Source organism: Ambystoma mexicanum, chromosome 11, assembly GCF_040938575.1.
Source record: "Ambystoma mexicanum isolate Mex_15411 chromosome 11, UKY_AmexF1_1, whole genome shotgun sequence".
Taxonomy (NCBI): domain Eukaryota; kingdom Metazoa; phylum Chordata; class Amphibia; order Caudata; family Ambystomatidae; genus Ambystoma; species Ambystoma mexicanum.
In genome coordinates, this window is record NC_090934.1 from 1,338,712,096 (window position 1) to 1,338,734,866 (window position 22,771).

General features: G+C 44.4%; 1 protein-coding gene across 1 annotated transcript in view; it reads left to right on the forward strand.

Moving 5' to 3' along the window:
• UNC13C (unc-13 homolog C) overlaps nucleotides 1–22,771 on the forward strand; it is a 1,404,640-nt gene that overhangs the window by 1,248,447 nt on the left and 133,422 nt on the right. Inside the window, exon 29 of the mRNA XM_069624856.1 lies at nucleotides 5,766–5,846. Coding sequence (XP_069480957.1) covers nucleotides 5,766–5,846 — 81 coding nt within the window. The remainder of the gene's footprint in view (nucleotides 1–5,765; nucleotides 5,847–22,771) is intronic.

Here is a 22,771-nt window from a genome sequence, read left to right on the forward strand (position 1 = left end):
CAGGGGTTTCACAATTTGGGCTGCCAGGTTATTGTATCAACAAGTACTTGCACCAATGATGGTTTATGGTCTTGAAGCCCTACAGGCAATCAATCTTAAGTGGTTGCAGGTAGTTTAGGGCAAGTATTGGAAAAAGATCATGGGCCTTCCTATTCCTACCTGTATACCTATGGCCATTCTTAGGTTGGAATCAGAGCTCTTTTCATTGAAATGATTGCTATTAAAGAGAAGAGCAGAATTATACATGAAGCTAATGACTGCTTCTATTAACACGTTGTTGGTATCTATGCAACAGGAATTCAGCAAGGAGTCTAAGAAGTCTCTTTTTAAGGAAAATATTGAGAAGTACTTAGATGAGATAAACTGGAGCAAGAGAGCGGGAGAATATTGTCCTGCAGTAAAATCTGCTCTATCAAGGAAAGTTGATCTGGGGGACTGGATAGAAAACTATTCCCGATTAGAAGGTCTTAAAAAATACCAATTTGTATAGTATATGCTATATACTTACAAAAACCACAACAATATTTGAATTTATGCCCAGCGCCAAGACTAAGACGATTCATTCTTCTAGTTAGGATTAACCAGCTCCCAGTCTTAGCAATTACTGGCGCAGTGGGTAAGATACCTGTCACTGATCGTTATTGTCGGTTGTACAAGGATAAAAAAACGGCTGAGACAGGGAAACACCTACTGACTAGTTGCCCTAAGATGTCTGGCATGTACAAAAGATACTACGATAAATATGTACATAACATTGAATATATTGAGGAGGCCATCTCTTGTTGGCATAATGTCAATGCTTCAACCTGAAGCTTTTTATTGCAATGTAGAATATGTGGTTAGTGATCGAGAATCTGCTCAGGATTTCGATTTAAATTATATGGTTGTGCTGGGTATTTGCTGTTGGTTATATGGCGTACCCCCTGAATAAATAAGTTAGATATTAATTAAGGAAGTAACAAGAAATATCAAAGCTATAATTTTAACTTTAGGATGTACTTTTATCCTTTGCTTTAATTATGCTAAGTGCATTATTTTATTAGGAATGATAAATTAAGTGATGATATATTTTAAATATTTGTATTTGGATGTGTATATGGATTATAAATGTATTTATTATGTTTATGATTTATATTATATGTGAAAAGTTTATTTATAAACTATAACACATTAATAAAATAAATTAATAAGTAATGAGATGGTTGGTTTAGCTCCTCAGCCTAGAAGGGACTCTTTAGGACATTTTGGGGTGAAAGCCTCTCACTAACACTGCACTGAAAATAAACAACACAATACTGTTAGACTCAAGTAAAATTAATAAGAAAAGTAATTAAGCAATATTGCCCAGTGCTGTGACAAATATGGGTCCATATGAGCCCGCAAAAAGGTTGTATAAGGAGGGCTATGGGCTCTCAAGAACCAGTATTGATGCGCAGCTCCAGGTAATGTTGAGGCATTCCCCTCAAGAGTGTGGCATGGCGAGAGCAAAACAAAAATAACCCTTTCAAGATGGCCACCCAGCAATGGGCACTCAGTGGCCTTAGGGCTGAAGTCTGTCCTGACTTTCAAGAGCACTGAGTTTGCTGGCGTAAATCGTGTGAGGCAGGAGAGATTGGGGTTGTGATTATGAGGCATGCTCTGGTTAGGTTGAGAAGCAGAGAACCCCCTAGGTAGGAGTGGAAATGGCAAGATTGTGGGATGTGAGCAAACCGAGTGGTACTCACCTTGAATTGCTCATCGAATCCAGTGAGCCATAAGGATCCATAACCACATCGTTGATTAGTACCCAGAGGGTCTGGACCCTGACTGGGTCACAGGATTCCACAAGTCTATTCCGAGTGTAATTGTGTTTCAATAAAATGAGACCATATACATGTGCATTAGGTAGCCCTACGGTTGGACAGAAATGTCAGAATGGCAACTTTAAAAAGTTGGCGCAAGAGTAATCAATCAATCAAAGATTTACTTTGGATTTCTCCATTAGCATTACACAAAAAACACATTATCAAACAGACAAGATCAATACAACATCATAAAAACCAGTATAACATCTTCTGGCTTCAAGTATAAACATTTAAAGCAAACAGTCTAATGTTCTTTGAGGCGGATAAAAACAAAAGCTATTCACGATATTGTGCAAAATATGCAATAGACATTGCTTCCTTAATAATCCTAATCTGGTTACTCCTAAAATGCAGTTTTAACCATTCCTTCCTCAAATCATGATAATGTGGACAGATGAAAAGAAAATGGGCCATATCCTCATCAAACCCAGTCTTGCACCCACATTTACCAGACCCCTTCATCCCGCTCAACCTTTTACACAGAGGCAATACATGTTAAAGTGTCGGAATTAGCAGCCTTCTGCCTGCAGGAGAATTTATTTTAGTAGTGGGGCCTGGGCCCAACTTAAAGGTTTTCAAATCAGAGTACCAAGCCAGCGAGGATAAGGATTTGAAATGTGCTACCTCTGATTGAAGAGTCTTTCCCTTTGACCAGGAAAGAATGCTCACCTTAACTTGCTTTAATGTACCTTGCTCTGAGTTGTCCCCAAATCCTGGCAGAAAATCCCACCAGAGGCTGTGCCCGGTTCTAAACCACTCATGTTTCACTTGACTCAATGCGGTCTCCAGCGCTAGAAATCCAGAAACCACACAAGAATTATCAGCAAAGCCTTGTTTAAGCCTTGCCCAGTATGATAGGAATCTGGATTGTGCTATAAACGTAATAACATGGAGTCCCAGCTCTACCCTCAGGGCACCACTTGGACATCCAGGCAGCAGCGCACGCATTTGTTTCAGAAATTGATTCTGGACAATCTCCAGAAATGTGCAGTCCTGGTGGCCCCAGACTTCGGTTCCATATAACATTAAGGATGGAACCTTCAACTTACAGACATCCAGGCACTTGTCCAGTGTCTGAACCCCATACAGATGGTAAAATTGCAATAGTCCCCTTAACTTAAGGGTGGCTCTTTCTGCTTGATATTTCATGTGGCTAGCCCAATCAGCAATCCTAGAGAACAATAGGCCTAGATACAAATATGTATTTACTTCTTCCAATTGTTCCCAATTTATATTCCAGCAGCAGGGTTTGAGTCGCTTACAAAAAATTATTGATTTGTTATTTATTATGCGCCTATACACAAGTGTTTCAAGGCGCAACAAGGCAACGGAGGGGGAACAAGGGAGGACAAGACAAACGATCTGACTAGGCCCAGTGTCATTTAGTTTGCGAAAGTGCGCAACAAGAAGTGCAGGGGAGAGGGTACAGGGAGAAGTGCACCCAGAGCACAGGGTCCTGAGTGAAGTGCAAGTAAGTCAGGTGACAAGTGCAGGGGGAGTGGTTGTGGGGGGTGCTGGTGTCCTGTAAGACTCAGAGGACACCGAGCAGCCAATCAGCAGACAGCAGGAGCCAGGGTAGGTTAGTAGGGGAGAGGGAACGAGAAATAAGATGAAAAAAGGAAAGTCTGGAGGAGCTTCTGAAACCTAAGATGATCTGGCTCAAGGCAGAGAGAGGTACGGAGGCCATTTCTGGTTGCAATTGAAGAGTGTTTTTTTATGGGTTTTAGTGGATTCTAGATCACAAAGTGACAGTGGCTTTTTAAACAGCATACAGGGTCCATGATATAATTGTTTGTATATGTGTAATTGTGAATGCAGCCCCTATATTTGGAACAAATGACAAATACCAGGGGGCATATGATAAATACAACATGCTCATATGAGTATGAAATGTGAAATATGTGTTTTGGCATTAAATAATGAATGCAGATAACTAAATGGTAAAGAAACAACCAACAAATTGAATTTGATTGGCTATTAAAAGTGAAATTGTGCTCGAGGCATTGAATGCAACAACATAGTGAAATTGTGAGAAATAAGAGAATAAAGATGAAATATTGAGGTACAATTGTGTAATTTTATATTATTTCACAGGGAGGCACCTGCAGAGGAGAGAGATCTAGCCCCCATTCTCTGCTTTGAGAAGCGCCTCACCTGTAGAGATTTAGAAGTTGCCGAGCTGAGGGCTCATGAACAAAGTTATAAAGGAAGAGAGAGTTGAAGGTAGTTAGGGCCGCAACCCCAGAAAGCCTTGTAGACGAAGCAGAGGGTCTTAAACTTGATCCTTGAGGCCGAGGATAAGTCTTGCGGCCCTGTTCTGGATGAGGTGAAGAGGACAGAGAGTAGAGTTAGGCAGATTGAGAAAGAGGCTGTTGCAGTAGTCTAACCTAGAGAGAGGCACAATTAGCCCGGATGGTGAAACAAAAAAAACAGCCGATGGCGTTTCAACCAAAGTCTTTCTCAAGGCATGGGGGTTGTCGTGAGGCTCAAATTGGAGCGTGTGGCAGAGTTACCCTGGGTAGGGTGCTGGCTCGAGGCTTAGTAGCTCATCTGCAGATGCTGTTCGTGCGTGTCTGTTTTTTTTTTGTTTCACCATCCGGGCAAATTGTGCCTCATGTGTTATGTTGCACCTGAACTAATAAATACCAATGCACAATCTAAACTCAAGCCTGAAGTGTGAATATCTACTGACAAGTACTGGAGCACCAACTCCCTGCCAGTGCCAGCAACTAACAAGGTTTTGTCACCCCACCCAGAACTAAGGATAGAGGGTAGGTTGGCGTGCTTAGCAGAAGAGATGAAGTTGGGGTCATTCATGGGAGCAGTTTCCATGTAGTGACAGGAGCGGAAACCTGCTTGTAGGGGGTCTCGAAGGTTGTGGATGTCTAAGAAATGGGTAAACCGGTTACCCACAGCCATTTCAAGAGTAGGGCTGAAGGAGAGAGACAAGGCAAAAGTTATACAGTAGATTCAGGTCACCCCATTGCTTTTTTAGGAGAGGGATGACTGTGACCATTTTAAAAATAGAGGGAAAGCAAGCAGAGTCTAAGGACAGTTTGAAGAGTTCAGCAAGGTGAGAGGCCATCAAAGGGGCAATAGGCTTCAGTAGCTGAGGAGCAAGAGGGTCTGATGGGGCACAAAGAGATAATACTTCTTAAGTATTAGTGTGACTAAAGCGGGAGATCGAGGCAGGGGATGATGGCAGAGTAGGCAGAGTGTAGAATGTAGGAGGAGGGAGTGTGACAAAGGTCAGGAGAGAGTCTCTAATTTCAGAAATATTTGCAGCGAAATATTGAGCTAGGTTATTAGCTGTGAGAGTGGAGTTGATAATCATACGTGTAGGAGGAGTGAGGATTGAGTTTAAGGTGCCTTGTTGCCGGCAAGGATGGTTGGAGTGAGAGTCAATGAGGGTGCAGTAGAAATCTGTTTTTGCTCTATCAAGAGAGGACTGGAGAGATGTCAAGGCACAGAGGTAAAGTTTCAGGTCCTCATGTGAGTGGGTACGCCTCCATTTGCACTGCAGCCGGCGCATGTCTGTGCAGAGAGAGTGTATGAATGGAGTGACCCATGGTTGAGGATGCTGAGACTTAGGGGTGATATTCCTGCTTATCCACCAAGCTCCAAGTGAAGGAGAGTAATGTTTTAAAGAGAATACACGCATATTTAAATTTGCTGGAGGGAAGCAAAAGATGCAGAAGAATACCTTTGACTTAAAAACTGATGATTTTATAGAGATATAGAATAAATGCTTTTTTTATGAGTTCTGCTATAGTGAGTGTCTTTCTATGCCTTTATTGAAGCTTGGTATGCTTTGAAGATGATCGACTTTACACTATTATGGACCATTGGGTTTGTATCCAATGTGTTTAATTACAGGAAAACATTTCTCAATCCTACTAACGCCTCTGAATCTCTTTGTAGGACCATGTCATTCGCGAGGAGGCTAGAAGTTTAACGCCAAAGCAGTGCTCCATTATGGAGGTGATACTCGCCACAATTAAGGTAAGTTTGAAGAAAAACGTATGCCTGCTGAAATAAACACCTTGGCAGGAACAGCCAATTAAAGAATATTGTTGATTTGTACTTAATGCAGTGCAATGCACTGTAAACCCTGGACTGAACCAAGAGTCGCTCTGTAATGGCCTAATAATCACACTCAGGGGAAAAACCGACTGCGCAGCAGTGCTTAAACACCTAGAGTCCTTTCTGAAATATTTATACCTAACAATTATTGGAATATGAAAATGAGTCCTGCTTAAGACGTCTGTGGTTTACTTGTTTTCCTGTTTGTTTTTGGTTGAAGCAGAATACAGATTTTTGAATAATAGACAAAACCTATACCTACCATTACAGATATTTTTAGACATGTGCTTACATTCCTAATATGGCATTTTGTTTTATTTATTTAACAAATTAGGCCAGGCTAAAAAGAAAGATGATTTTAATTCACACATATCTTTCGCCCATGCTCGAACAAAGTGTGTTTCACAAGTGTTTCAAAGCTAGAGCTTAACTTTGTAATTTGTGTTGCATCACTTAGAGATCATCTGTACTGCATGTATTTGATCATAACTGGGGCCCATACACGTATGTTGTATTAAAAAAGTTTCTTCAAATGCTATAAAACAACCTAAGGTGCAGTAACATTAAATACCGCTAAAGTCCTACTATGTTACATCAATAACTATGGACATGATTTTCTGATAAAAAAGGTGTGTAAGTACAACAGTACTAAGGCACAGTTTATATAGCTTAAGGTAACTTGATCGGGTGGTACCGCCACAAATAACCATGCAAGGCTCTGATGAAGGTCCAATGGTGTGTAAAGAAATTACAACCCAAAAACCGAGCGACAAAAATAATCCAAAAGGCCAAGTAATTATTGCACCTTTTTACAAGGGAAAACAAGGTTTATTACATGCAAAAAAGGTCTCGGACGGTCCCGCAGAATGGAACTGACACGTAGCTTGTCATATCCACAAGGTTACATCTTTTATAGTGGGAAACCTCAGAATTTGGTTGTATAGGTTACAATGTTATCCACAACCCTCGTTGGCTACTGTCTGTAGAACATGCTAATGCCCCCTATTGTCCCTGGACCAATTGGCCGCAAACTATCTAAACCCATTCCTCTAACACGTGGTCCCCTAGATCATCATTGTCGGATCCAGGTACGGGATTGGTTGTTCAACTTATTTACACATTAATAAATCAAAACTGCCACGTGATGTGCACCCCTCCATTCCAGATGTGACCAGAGTAAACTGGGAGGCCATCTCTGCTTTGATAAGACAATAGGCCTTCTCATTATACCCGACGCATTAGCACAAGCTGCCTCCCCAACCTTGTACTTAATTTACTGGCATCATCTCTGCTTCTCCTATCCCGAATCACAGGACATTCCAGACACGGCTCTCCCCTTATCTCCTTCAGACCCCAGGTGCCCAGTCATGACATGACTGGGGCACCTCTCTTGAGTCTGAATTTCAGGGATGTATGTGTTCTATTTGTGTGCTGACTTGTAATTCATATGGGATAATCGCTCATTGGGGAGGGCAGTAGTGCTCTAAATCTTTGCTTAGTCTCTTGGTATCACAAAACCTTATACCGTGTTCTCACGAATGTGTACTTCAAAGAGCTCCTCCTTACCAGCTCACATTCCATTTCCACCACGTTCATGCCCTGCAGCTGGATACAATTAGCGTTTATCTGAACACCTCGGGTACCTCTGACCTCGGTTTCTGTCCTAAGGAACGGGAAAGGGGATTTATTTTTCAGAGATGAGCTACACATAGCCGCAGCTCCACATCAGGGCCTATATTCTGTTCTGTTCATAATGTTTTAGGCCTTGACATCCAATATGGCAGTACTTATGTCATGTTAACACACTGACCTTGCTTCTACCACAGCACCTTTCTGACTCCATCTTCCACCTGTCTCAGCTCTTCCACCGCACCTCACTTCGGACCATACCTATACAACCACTAAACAAAGAGCCTATAATACTGCCTTATCTACAACCTCTACAACCGCACAGTAATACATGTGTTGCTCTTTCTGTGTTGCTATATGTGAGTATCTAATATGTGTTAAACCTAACTAAAACAATATTTGCTCCTTCTACTGTCCAAACCTCAGTCTGCTCCCACAATGGTTTGTGCTAATAGGTCTTTCTCAACCTGTACCGTATTGCCCAGTTGGATGTTTACTGAACTTAAATAGACAGATTGGTTGATGGATTCAGGTGATTCTAGGTTTTCCGGGATTGGGGTTTTGGCACTAGGGCAGTCCCTCTCTAGCTTCACCTCCTTTCCCTCCTACCCTAGCAAAGGCCTCCATAACAGGGATGCTAGTTATATCGACAGGTGACCCCTCGCTGTCTTTTATGTCCAGCGCAAATTATGTTTTCCGGAACACGTTGGCTACCTGCCTCCCTAGGGGCCTTCCATCTTTCCCTTACACCCGCTTAGTGCTCTTATGGAGTTAGGGATGGTGCCTTCTTCTTCCCAGAAGCACCTATTCACCTAACATGCACAAGCTCACCTATCCTCCTATACTGCGTCCCAATGTTATTCCCTTCCAAACCATCTTCTGTCCCTCCACTCTCAGACTCTGCGTTCCCACGTTCACCCTTTGATTTTACTCCTCTTCTTACTTCTTAATGCCTTCATTCACTACTATCACTACCGCCTACTCTCTGTGGTGTTGTCTTTTCCTCTATTTTTCCTCCTATGCTACTTCCTTCCCCCTAATTCTCCTCAACTAATACTACCACCTTCCTACTCCAGTACTTCTTCCCACCACTACCACTTCACTACCACAACCACCCTTTTCCTACTACTACTCCCCCTGTACCATTACTGTCACCTCTCTGCTACGTCTTCTCCCTATCGCGCTATATGCTTACGCATGCCACTACTACCACTGCCTCCTACCACCACCTCTCACTCCCACCCTATTCCCCTACTCTACTTTTACTCCACTCACTCCTTAATACCTTGGTCAAACACTCCACAAACCCCTTTCTCTAATGCCTGTGCTCTGTTTTCACACTTTACTCCTCTGTCTCTCAGATGTCCTCTGCCTCCTCCATCTCCTGTCCTCACCCAACTAACACACACTCAACCATTCACACACACCTTCTTTAATGACCCACACCCTCCCAGGATTGGTTACTTACCCCATGCAATCACTTAGTTACAGGGTGTGGTACTTGGGGAGGTATAAAGGGCTGGTAGCCCCCACCCCACCCTTTGCTCCTGTTGCTTCGTAGCATTTCTGGCATGGGCATCATAGGGTCTTCTGAGGCGTGTGGTTACTGTTTGGTAAGGCTTTCTGCTAGTTGTTTAATATTAACTTCCCTGGTGGCTTTGTTGGTTCCTTTAATAAAACGGTTTCCCTCGTGGTGTAGTGGTTAACCAGGGTTTTCTACAAGGCCCTTATTTCTAAAATGCTTTCCTTGGTGGTTTAGTGGGTTTACTTCCTCTACGCATACTCCAGCAGACGCTGGCGTACAATTTACCTAGTGGTTTAGAATCCAAAGGCTACTATTTCAATGTCGCATACTCTTTGACACAGAGTCTGAGTCCCTGCATGATGTGGTATTAGGTATCAGAATATGGGTTTTCCCTAACAATAAGCAATGTTTTGTGGTTGCCCAACAGGTAAGTAGGCAAGGAGCTAAAGGCACACAAGGAGGCGGCTTTACTCTTTTGGTTGCAGGTAGTTTGTACAGTACATGCCCCATCAGGTAAGCAGCAGTACAGGCTATACATTAGGTAAGGGACATCTACTGCAACACCCTCTCACTAAGCCAGACTCTCTCTACCTGCCATACAGAAAACCAGTCACTCACACAGAATTCCACACACAGAACTCTCTATTGGCCCTCATTACAAGTTGTCCTGTGTGGAATTAATGTCTGGTATTTCCATGAGAGAAAGCGAGCACTAATAACTGCTAATGTAAACTAAAAGGACAAACAGAATAGAGCGAGTAAATAGAATAAAGCAGTGAAATGGATAAAAAGAATAAATCGTACGGAAACAGTAATGAGATTTAAATTAATGAAACAGAAATAATGTGCGCAAAATGAACAAAATGAATAAAGAGAAGAGGACGGAATGATGAATATAAGTGACTGTAATGAGTGCAATGAACAAAATGGGCGAAAGGAATAAAGAGAGGAGGATGGAAAGATGAATATAAGAGACTAACGAGTACACAGACAGATGGCACTGACTGTATGAATGCATGACATAAATGGAAAACACAGAATAGACAATTCAAATACATGAGACGAGTGTGGTGCATGAAAAATATAGAGAGCACGGAATGGATCCAGTGCGTAAGACGAGTGACATGCCCTGAAATCAATAATGCACGGATGAATGAATGAAGTGAATGGAATGGAAGAAATCGTTAGAATGACTTGGTAGAGCAGATGAGTGCATATAGCAGAGGAGTGCGTGAAAGAACAAGTGCATAGAGCGAATGAGTGCCAGGAACGGATGAGTGTGTGGAGCGGATGGGTGCGCAGAACAGATGTGTGCATAGAGAGTGATAGGTGCGCAGAGCAAAAGAGCGCGTAGAGCAGAAAAGTGCGCAGAGCGGAAGAGTGTGCGGAGCGGAAGAGTGCACAGAGCAAACAAGTGTGTAGAACTGAGGAGTGAGTAAGAACGGAGGAGTGTGTAGAGTAGATGAACGCGTAGAACAGATTAGTTGGTAGAGCACACGAGTGTATGGAGCAGACGAGTGCGTAAGAGCGAATGAATGCGTAACAACGAACAAATGCGTAAGAACGAAGGGGTGCGTGAGAGCGAAGGGGTGCGTTAGAGCGAAGAGGTGCGTGAGAGTAGAGGGGTGCGTGAGAGCGGGTGAGTGAGTAGGGAGGGTGAGTACGTAGAGCAGATGAATGCGTAGAGCATGCAAAGAGGGTGAGCGCCTAGAACGGATGATCGCATAGAGCGGATGAGTGCATAGAGCGGATGAGTGTGTAGAACGGATGACTACTTAGAGCCATGGAGCGCCCAGAGTGGACGGAACAGGTGAGGTTCGTGGTATCGTATGTAGATAGAACGGGTGATGTATGTTCATGGAACGAGTGACGCATGTTGATGGAACGGGTGACCTGTGTTGATTGAACGTGAGATGTATGGGGATGGAACGGATGACGCATGTGGATGGAAGGGTGAAATATGTGGATAGAACAAATAAAATGTGTGGAAGGTACTGGTGTAACATGTGAAAGGTACCGGGAAGTATGTGGATGGTACAGGTGAAACACGAGGATCGAGTGCATAAAAGAACTGGAGTGAAACAGACTGCAGTGCGTGGAAAAGACTGCAGTGCGTGGAGCAGACTGGAGGGCATCGAGCGGACTGGAGTGCATGGAGCGGACGTGAGGGCATGGAGTGAACTGGAATGCATAGTATTGCGCGACTTACATGGGATGGCTTGGAATGCATGAAACGTTTATTGAGCATATAACCCACCATCTCACATCACCACGCTTACTCTCCTCTTTACACCACCACTCAACTAGAACACAGAGATACTTTCACACCATTCTGTATAACTGTTCTCATACCAACATCTGCCTCATACTCCCCATCGCTCTAACTGAACACTTCTGGTTACTCACCCCCAGCCAGGCGTTCTCCTCAGGCCTAACACAGCCACACTTGGTCTGGATAAATCCTGCCAGAATGAACACATACTATTGACCTCTCAACCACCACACCTACCGCTAAGAAGCAGCTACTACACGAAAACCGCACTAGCTGAACACATATCCGGTGCTCACACGCACCTTTGACTCTCTCTACTGATCTGAACTTTGGTTCCCGAGGGCGTGCAACCTACCAGTGCCTTCAGACCATACCAATGGTATATAAGGCGCTATGTAACTGCAAAGTAACATAACATAACATATACTGGCACATTTCCGCACCAGCCAACTACAAGTTTGCCGGTGGGGTGGAGGAATTCCGCCACCCTACCAGCAAAACAAAGCCGGTATTATCAGCACTGGTAATACCGGCAAATCCCCCGTTTGAATCTAATGAGACTCCATGGAATGGAGATTTACCACTGTCACCGACCCTCATAATCCAGCGGTAATAATGCTGGACTGAGTACCGTTAACAGTATTACCATTTGCCAGTATCCTGGCAGAATAATCACCAGGATACCGGCAAACTCGTTTCCGACCCTGTCTGCGTGAGGATCTGAAGTGGTTGATACCCACACAACAAATCCATATGGACTCTGCCTACTACTAGATGTGAGAAGGCAGACAAAGCCAGTAGAAATCTTTGCCTCTCTGTGGATACCTCGGTAGTTGCTCAGAGATTACTCACAAGGCGTGGGAAACTGGGCTGACAGAGCATTGTCTGTTTGTTTTACTTGTTGCCTCTGTCCGACCCATGCAGTGTGCACGCATGAGAAGGGTAACTCCTTGTACCGTTAAGCAAGAGTTGTATGTAAATCAACCCTTCGGAAAGGAAGACAAACACCTATGCAGAATCTCAGTGTCCATTTTAGTTGTCTGAAAAATTCCTAATGCGAGGGAGTGTTGGACCACCTTTGAAATCATCATTCCAGACCTTACAGGTGTATGACAACAGGAGCGCTCTAAGAAATTCTGAATTTGTATATATATATAGGTTACAGATTGTGTTGTTTTATTTGGGATGTGCATGGTGAGTCATGGTCAATCTGTGCATTCTAGGGATTGTACTTCTGGGATCACAATGACAAATCCAGACTGTGATCCTCAGATTTAAAGAACAACTTGGCAAGCAGATCATAAGTGAACTATTGTTTGCATGTATTTCGCTAGCAAGTGGATCATACTTGAGAGGGAGCAATGTGATTCGCATGTTTGATGCATTCTGTCAAATTTCCAGAACTGGCCAAAATGACCGAGCTTAAAAGCATGAATGTGTGATTTGACTGAATTTTGGCCATTCGAAAATGCCGAAAAGTTCGACCAAATCACGCATTTGGTGCTGGGGATCTGTCCCTCGCACTCTTGCTCACTATATTGTGAGTGGGGGTTGCGGGGTGTCCCCCGCAGCCATGACAAAAAAAAAAGGACCCTGCGGCACTGGGTCCCGATCACAGAAGTGAAAGGGAACAGGCATCGCAGGGACACAAAGTAATTAAGGGTGTGTTGGGGGTGTGGCCAGGGTGTGGGTGGCGGCGCGGGACAAGTTGTAAATGTTCAGGGAAGAAAAGACAGAAGATTATTTCAGAGAAATAATCTTCGGCCTTTTCTCCCTCGAACATTTGGATCGCAGGCTTTCAACCCTGATTCAAATTTCCCACATGGAAAATCCAAATGCCAGGCTTGCCTTCATCAGACTGCGTATGTAAAGAAAACATGCAGAACGTGTACGCACACATATCAAAATTATGCTGTGAATAGGATGAAGATTTTAACATTGCTATACAAACGTTCACACTAAAATGAAAGGAAGATGACTTTCTACTATTCCTCGATTTTCACATATGAATGAATTTAGAAATGCCTATGGCTATTTTGTAACAAATATAGTGCATAGATTGCTGTAATTTGTGAAGTGCTTTGGATGCAACCATGGTCATTACCAGAGTACTTGGTAATGATGTGTCACATGATGTGCAGTACAAGGGATGGACGCCTTAGTGGAAATGGCTCACTTCTCATCTAAGGAATACGAGTATTCAGTGAAACTAGCACTTATGTACCCTACATCAACATAGTTTAATGGAAAAGTGTGGTATTAAAAAATGCACACCATTTAAATAAGTGACATACATTATATAAGTGGCATACATTACAGTGTATTGATACTATGTTATTGATTGCTATATTCTGTATAACCACTGACATCTACTGCTTGATAACCTTGGACACTGCAGCCACCCTCAGCTGGCCATGTACAATTTTTGTACCACAGCTTCTAGGTTCATTCACACCATCTTATTTCATGTCACAACATTACAATATACCCATAAAAAGACATGACATAATTACACTCACTCACTTTATGCATCACAACATTGTCTTTAGAAACCATTAAGTGAAGCAACTAAGGCATTCACAAAAGGCATGTCTTTCCTGGTCCTAATAGTGCAGTTTTCCTGAAAACGTGCATACAATGAAAATTAAGTTAACATGGTGTTCATTTCTCTGCATTAGCATGGAACATAAGTTGTATGCATGATACATGTAAAGAACACAAACCGCATTGGAATTTCACAGAGCTTGTGGAAACTTAGTTACTCCACTCCACCATTGTAACTTATTTGTGACGAAATCAAAGGAGTCTTATAACATTCTTTTTGTTGACACTAGTAATGGCCAAACCATCTCTTCAGAGGAGGCAAGGGCATCAAATCTGTTACCATGGAGGATCACCCCTTTGTTAGTGAACAGTAGTTTTTGAGCACTTTTCACATTGGGTCGTGATGCTAAAGTTCTATTTCAGAGGTCTGCCTGGAGAGTTATCGCCCTTGAGTACAGGATAGGGCCTTGTAAAGCCAATGAAGAGGTGTTACACAGGACATTATACTGGGACCTATGCATATGATTTGTAGGTTGATATAGAGTAAAATAAGAAAGCAGGACAATCTTGATCTTGCTGGTGACTGGACTAAAGGCCACATTGGAATGTTAGACATTTAAGTTATTCTAGGGTTGGCAAAAGTCACCACAAACCACATTGATCAATAGGCTGTTTATCCCCTTGCAACATTTAGAGATAGGAAGTAGGCAAGAATAGTACCGTCTGAGCTGCCCACTACGTGGGAAACCCACATTGAGCATTTTGTTCAGAATAATGCAGAAGCCCTTTTGTACAGAAATGCTTTGACCCCTTCGAAGTTTACACTTTGTAGAGCAATGATGAATGAACACAAGCAGTTGCAGTTCTAAAATACCAGCTCATTCCTTGCTTAAGCACGTTCCATCATTTTTGGGCACAAAATAAGTTTGCAATTTACCATTTTGTTCATCTGTCTACAAACAATTGTTTGCATCTGAATACCGATTAAAAAATGTGTTTAATGTTAATGCATCTGTGGTGGAGAACCCATGTTCTTTATTCAACATGCATACATTAATTTATGTAAAAACTCCACTATTTAGGGTAATGTGCCTGTGGTGCCAATCTATGTTTGCATAGAATTCTCCAACAAGGCTTAAGCTACCCAAATGGATCTGAGTGATAAAAACATGTCACAAAAATATACATATTTCTCTGGCTTAAATTGAAACACGTTGAAGCTTTCTGATGCAAAGGATCAGTGTCAAAATATGTTGACCTCCCCAATATGCAACCCTTTTAACCTTTTCTTTTAATGTAGGAAGCGCGTAGATGAAATTCAGAGTTGGGAATTTTCTAATACCAGAGGTTGAAGAATCATGTGCTGTGAAGTCAAAATAATGCAATATTTGCAATGATTGTAGTCTTGGAACTGACTATCATCTTCTATCACCAAAGGCACATTCAGAAAATAATTGTAATTATTCAGTTTTCAAGAAAATAATTTGCTGGAAATCGGTATTGGTTTGAAATTTCCCATGGCAGCACTCCTGAGCATAGTATTTGGTTGCATTAATATTTCAGTCAGTGCATTACTAAGATGTATGAGTGTTTTTAAATGTGTATCTTCAGAACTCCTTGACCGAGGTTTTAATTCTGGAATTGTATGTGCCGGTCTGGGAAAATCCTGTTTTCTCCCTGTGCCTAAATTTTGTATATCTGTATAATATAGCTATGATATGAATATATGTAAAACATATTTTACTGTGTCAATTGAATGTTCCAAACCAGTGGTGTATACAAGTAATGGGTACTGTGACAAAAAGGACAATGGGTGGGTGGGGTTTGGAGAGGGCAGGTGAGGGTGACTTGGCCTATACAACAATAGTAAAATGTAGTTGAAAACACTTCAATATTGTTAGTTTATTTTTTGTTTCTCTTTCCAGTTACTGTAAGAACTTAGTTTTTGGTGACCAACATGTAGGCTTTAAATTTCTGTCTCCACACAATCACCTGAAAATATACCAAATTCATAACACATGGTGGCAGCCATACACATAACGTATGTATGACTGTCACAATCTGCTAATCATACTTCCAATCAATAATGGCACAGTGTGTTCCAAGGTTCATAATGTTTGTAATGGGAGGAAAATCAAAGATCCGCTGGGAAAAGTATAAAAATTAAAAAGAAATTGAAGAATTCCAACCATTTTTCTTTGTTTGACGTGGTTTAGCAATTAATAATGTGACTGGCTGGGATATTACTACAAACATGCAACATTCTTTTTCTTCATCCCTCTTGCCTTAATCACATTTTAGCTAGTGGTTCAACAATGGATAGTTTTACATTCAGGAAAACATGACCTGTGTTCTGTGGCCTGCCTAAATTGCCTTGGGGAAACAGGGTGAGACTTTTTCTCAGGCCTCAGCCTGTTTATACCACTGAAAATGACCCTTCTTTCCAGAAGTAAAATTTCTGATTAGGAGGCACAGGAAAGTACTTGATGTGTATGTGCATTATTCTCAAAATTGATACCTGAGTTTAGGAACACCTTTAATTAGAGACCCATTACTATGAACAGGTGGTGCAGCCATCCAACCAGGTGATTATTGCCATTTGTATCTGTGTGCGCTGAAATTAACACAGACCCTAATATGATTAAAAACAAAGAGCGTTCCAGCATGGCGGGAGTATGAAGAAAACTGTCCCATTTCAGTTTCCACTATGGAAGATTAATGAAGACTGAAAAGGGACTACACAAATGTAAAGCCAGGAGGTCAGAGACCCATTACCAGAGTGGCATCAGCAGTTGAATGCTAAGGACATGGACTTTTACTGGTAGATACTTACTGTTCGGTTGGGAGCTCGCAGCAGGGAGCGCTGCTCAGCAATAATTACACGGACACGGAGCGTTGCCTTCAAGCGTGCATCTTTTTCGTCAACATACAGGAACTGAACTTTCCCGTGCCGCCGCCCCCTTGCGTCACTTCCCTTCCTTCCCCATTACTCCCACCCCTGTTGCCATAACAACGTCAAAGTGACATCTCCCCCTTTTTAAACAGTTACCAGACTCATCGCAACAGGCGGCAGTCTAGTGGGTTTCTAGTCCATTTCCTCGATCCATCTGTGAGGTCTGTTCCGAGCTCGCTGTGGGCGCCCCTGACTCGGCTCTGGTAATGGTCCGTTGTCTGCATTTCTGCTTCCCACATCCTGCGCCGATTCATCTGAGTTCCACTGGTCTCCTTGATAGGGATCATCCGACTCATAGTTAGGCGTCTTGTCCCTGTCAAGGGAATTTCCTTGAAATGGGACGAGTTCCTCGTGACAGATCCCTCGGAGCCTTGGGCAGTGACCATGAACACCTTCTTCTGAGTGACAAGCAGAGGTTCTTCCCTGAATACCGATGTGTGCTTATGTGTCACCAATTGTCTGACTGCCACCAAGTCTCCCACTTCTATGCGAGAGGCCTGTGCCCTCCTACGGGTATCTGCATACTCTTTCATTCAGGCTTTTGCTGCCGTATCCCATTCCACTCCTGCACCTCTGTGTCAAGCGTGGGGTTGGGGTTGATAACCTCTGCCTGAGGAATGCGGGTCTGGGTGTTTCGCCCAAACATCAGTTCTGCCGGGGTCTTCCCTGTGGTGCTGTGAGGAGTGCCCCTTGTAGTCCCCCTGTAGTCTCTCATGAGCTGGTTGAGGACCTGTTCGTATTGGCTGTCCCGTCAGCCGGGCGATCTGCAGGGCTACCTTGAGATTCGCCATGAAGCACCCTATCATCCCGCTGGCCTGGGGCCATAGGGGAGTGACCTTCCTGTGACGGAATCCGAGGTATTTGGCGAACTGGACGAACTGATGTCCACAAAATGGGAGTCCATTGTCTGTCCTGAGTAATTTAGATACACCATAGAGAACATGTGGTCCAATGCGGGGATAACATGGTGGGCAGCGGTCGAGGATCTGAGTCTGACATCGGGATACCGTGAGTACTCATCCATCACTGCCAGGACATACTTTCCTCCTTCAATAGGTCCAAAGAAGTCGGCCGCAACAGCCTCCCATATTCTCTGCGGGAGTTCTGACATGACCAGTGGTTCAGGGTGGTGATTTGGCGTGATGAGACAGCATGTAGGGCATGCCTTCAGGGCTGCCTCTGCCAAGGTGTCCATGTGTGGAAACCACACCTTTTGGCGAAGCATGCTTTTGGTGGATGCTATGTCTCGGTGTGTCTCGTGGGCCAGTTCCATGATTTTCACTCTCATGCCATCTGGGATTACCAGCTTGCAGTCTTTTAATAGCAAATGATCTTCCGATTCAGCCAGTTCATCTTTGACTTGTAGCAGACGTTCCACGTCCTCCTGCACTTTGCCTCCTGCGGCTCTCCCCATTTCTTTAGCCCTTCGTCACCGTCCGGATTGCAGTCCTTCACAGATGATGCGACAGGCAAGGTCGCCTTCAGTTTCTCTGGCGAGTGATTCCATGTTGACTCCTTCTAGTGTGGTCTGGTGTATGAGGTATCTTAGGTACCTATCAGCCACCGACGGTTCGGGTACGCACTCCCCCCGTGGCCTCCTGGAGAGGAAGTCCGCCGGATTTTCACCCTTTTCAGGCCTGTGGATGATGTCAAATGCAGAGTCCTGCAATCTCAAACCCCATCGGGCGATTTGCGGTGGCATCTTAGCGTGAGGGTTGCCATACAAAAATAACAGGGCTTGGTGGTCCGTGACGATCTGGAACGGCTTCCCATAGAGAAACAGATGGAAATGTTTGCACGCCCATGCAACAGTGAGCCCTTCTTTTTCCGCTTCAGAGTACGCCTGTTCCATGGTGGACAGGCTGCGACGGGCATAGGCCACAATGTGTTTCTAAGAGGGGTCCTTTGGGTTGAGTTCGGTTTTCCTGTTGGGATCATAGTATGACATATTTTCTGCTTTCACAACCCTTTGTCTTATTAGTTCGAAAGCCTTCTGGCAATCGCTGGTCCATTCGAATTTTACATCCTGGTGGGTCAGGTGTCTCAGCGGTTCGCTGACTGATGGGAACTCCCGGATATAGCGGTTGCAGTAACTGGCCAGACCTAGAAATGACCCAAGTTCTAATACCGTGGTTGAAGCAGAAGTGTCATTTAGTGCTGCTACCTTCTCCGGGTCAGGTGTCATGCCTGATTCTGAGAACAAGTGTCCGAAGAACTTCAATGTGTTTTTGCGGAACTCGCACTTGTCCTTGTTTAGGGTGAGGTTGGCGTTGTGGAGGGCCTTGCATACCTTCATGAGGGTCTTGTCATGTTTGTTCACATCTGTTCCAAACACTAGTATGTCGTCCGAATAATTAAGGCAGTTGGGGATGTGCTTAATGATGTTATGTACTTCGGCCTGGAATGTTTCTGCTGCCGAGGACACTCCGAAGCTCAGCCTTTTATACCTGAAGAGGCCAACATGCTTGACAAAAGTTGTTATGTTCCAGCTCTCGGGATGTAATACTAGCTGGTGGTAGCCTTTCTGCAGGTCGAGTTTGGAAAAGACCTTCGCCCCGTTCAGTAGATGGATCATACCCATGATGCAGGGTGCGGGGTATCTCTCCCTTCGAATGGCTTGATTCGGGCGTTGCATGCCATTGCACAGTCTTATGGCTTCGGATCCCTTTTTGGGGACTGGGACAATTGGGGCTACCCACGTGGAGTGTCCTGTGGCTCTTTCAATGATGTCCTGCTCCAGCAGTTTCTGGAGTTCGTCCTTGACCTTTTTTGAATGTTGACAGGGATCCCGCGGTATGGTTGGGCTACAAGGCATACAGCATTGTCCACATGAAGATTGATTTGTCGATTCTTGAGTTTGCTGATCCCTTTGAAGATCTTGGGATATAGGTTGTTTATCATCTCGACCGGGTCGATGTATTTGTGGACCATTATATTGTATAGAATGTGTATCAAGCCCATATCGGCTGCCACCTTAAAACTTAGGACACAGCCACTGTCTGTCTCTGTGGCCAGTACATGAATCAGTATCTTCATTTCGTGTCCCTTGTAGCGACACAGGCCATTGAATTGTCCTAAGCACTTAAGGGGTGTCTTGGCTCCGTATGCGTATATGTCAACGGTGGCTGGCTGTAGTTTGGGTCTCTGATGGAGGTCAGCGTATACTTTTTCACTTACTACTTTGACCGTGGCTCCGGTTTCTATCAGGAATTCTGTTGGTCCCTCTTGTAGCTTGATGATGAGTGTTGGGCTATGCGCGGTTGCAGTGGGGTTTCCCAGGGCGTACACACAAGCCTTTTTCTTTTGATCACTCCCTGACGAGCTTGGGTCAGAGTCGGTGGGGGACTGTTCCACCAGGTATCGTACATGGCGGCGTAACCTGCGCTCGGGTCGTGCGCGCATTACAAACTGTCCTCTGTCTTTCCTTTTCTGTCGGTCCTCTCCCGAGTCTCTGTCTCTCGGGTCGCCTGTGGGTTGATTCTGGGTGTTCGGGGTACTGGGGGTTGGGTTGTTGAGTGAGGGCCCCCCGTACCTGCCTCTGGAGCGGGAAGGTTTCTCCTTGTGTCGGTCTCTCCCTCAATCTCACAATAGACTGCACACGTCTTTGAAGTGTCCCTCTTCACCACAGGAGGTGCAGCGTTGTCCGATTGCGGGGCATGATCCTTTGTGCGGGTATTCGAACCCGCATTTGTAACAGAAGAGCTTGTCACAACCCCCATCCAGAAGACCCCCTGGCAAGCCCATGGGCCAGGAAGGGTCTCCACTAAAACCAGGCATCCTTGGCCTAGGCCTTCTAGGGGCCAGTCCTGGCGCCTTTGGCGCCAGGCTCATACTTGATAAAGGACTTGTATTGGGAACTACTTTATTTCAGTGTCAATCAACATGGAGGCATCCACATAGCTTGGCTCCTCGGAACCAAGCTATGCGGTATAGTATTTTTGGGTGTGGTACCATAGGAACTAATTTACCTGGACTACTTTCTTGAAGCTATTTAAACCACACCCGACTGTGATAACACGCTTCGCGTTACTTTGCAATTCTGCAACGTGACGCTGACCGTGTTCAGCTGCACCCGCGAACCTCGGAAGAACAGCACCTGTTAAGGAGAAAACGGACATCGTTCGCAGCAGCAGCTTACCTGTAATTGCATCGTTAGCTGTCCACGGCTCTTCAGATCAGCATCCTGGAACCAGCACTCCTCCCGAACCGACAGATCTGCAAAAAAGGAAGAAACAAGGTATTAGACATTTTTACAATTTAATGAACGGTGCCGAAAAGCTTACCTCGCAAGCCGTTCCTCGACCAGCATCGCCTCAGGAATTCTATGCACCGGGTGAGCACCGCAACCTGTGGGAAGACAAGACAACAGGTTAGCAAGAGGCAAGGAATCATAGCGCTGCGCTTAGCGCCTACTCACTGTAGCAAGGTGCTCTAAAAACGCCATTACTTACCGGCGAGACCCACTTCAATCTATGCCACATATTGGACTTCCACGCACCTAAGGAAGAGAAAAGACATTAGTTAAACCAAAAAGGCATGCAAGGACAATAATATAGCACAGCAATAAGACCTACCTGAAAGACTCAAAGCTGGCCGGCATCAGTGAAGTAACTCGATCGCAAATGTCCACCAAGCACAACGCGCCTCTGCCAAGAAGGCAGGATGGAGAGCACACCTGCATTAAAAGCAAGGCAGAACCCTTCTACTAGTCACACCTGGGAACCGCAGAGAAGGATACCTGAGTCCCAACTGCTTGGTGGCGTCCCCATGGAGCCACGTGAGCGTAACAGAACATGAAGCCTGCCAAACCAATCCACCTGGGTGCCATGGAGACCTCGGAATTAGACCAATTGGCCCAATTAATAGGAGAACTGCGCGCCAAGGTTCATTCTGCCCGACAGGAGACTAACCCTCTCCGAAGAGATTTAACAGTGACTAAGGAACGCACAGAAGACATTAGCAGACAATACTTGCAATCACAAGCAGGACAGACACCTCTGCCTGAAGCAACACGACGATGCAGAATCCTACCCTGCCATCCACTTCCTCTACTCCGGTACAAATAATGCTACCAGGAACAGTTCCTTTGGCACCGCTGGAGCGGTTTACAGGTGATCCACGGAAATACGCAGCTTTCATGAATCAGTGTTGCCTTCACTTTCTTTGCAGACCAGGAGCATTCCCAAACGACCAAGCTCGGGTAGCCTTTGTTTTATCATACCTGAGCGGTAGCGCAGCAGATTGGTCTGTACCATTGGTGACCCATGATGATCCTTTATTACATGACTTTGGGGGATTTCAGAGGGAAATGGAGAAACTTTTTGCTCGCCATACCCGAGAGCAAGCAGTGGACAATGAACTCCTTTCCCTCCGACAGGGGAATCAGGACTTGTTAATGTACATTGCTACTTTCAACAGATTGGTTGCCGAAGCTAGGTGGCCTGAAAACAAAAGAATCACGTTGTTTCATCAGGGTTTACGAGGCAAACTAAAAGACGTTCTAGCTCAAGTAGTTGACCCTCCTCGAGACTGTTCTGAGTTCATAAATCTTGTCGTACAACTAGACCACCGGTTGCAAGACGGAAAAGCAGATCGTTCCCAAATGGATCTTTGGGCTATGTATGTTCGGTCTAGAGACAATGTAACCCGAGCACAAGAAAGCACTGTGGAGCCCATGCAAATTGGGGGGGGGGGGTGACCTCCATTAACAAAGCAAGAGTGAGATAAAAGAAGGCAACAACAGTTATGTCTGTATTGCGGAAAACCTGGGCATTTCCTGAAGGACTGCCTGGTGAAATCTCCAAGGAAGATCGTCGGGGCCACGGAAAAAGATGAAGAGAAAGAATATAAATCGGAAAACTACCCAGCTCGACAAACGTAGAGGTCAGTTTGTCGAGTGAGAGGAAAGAGCCACCGACCTC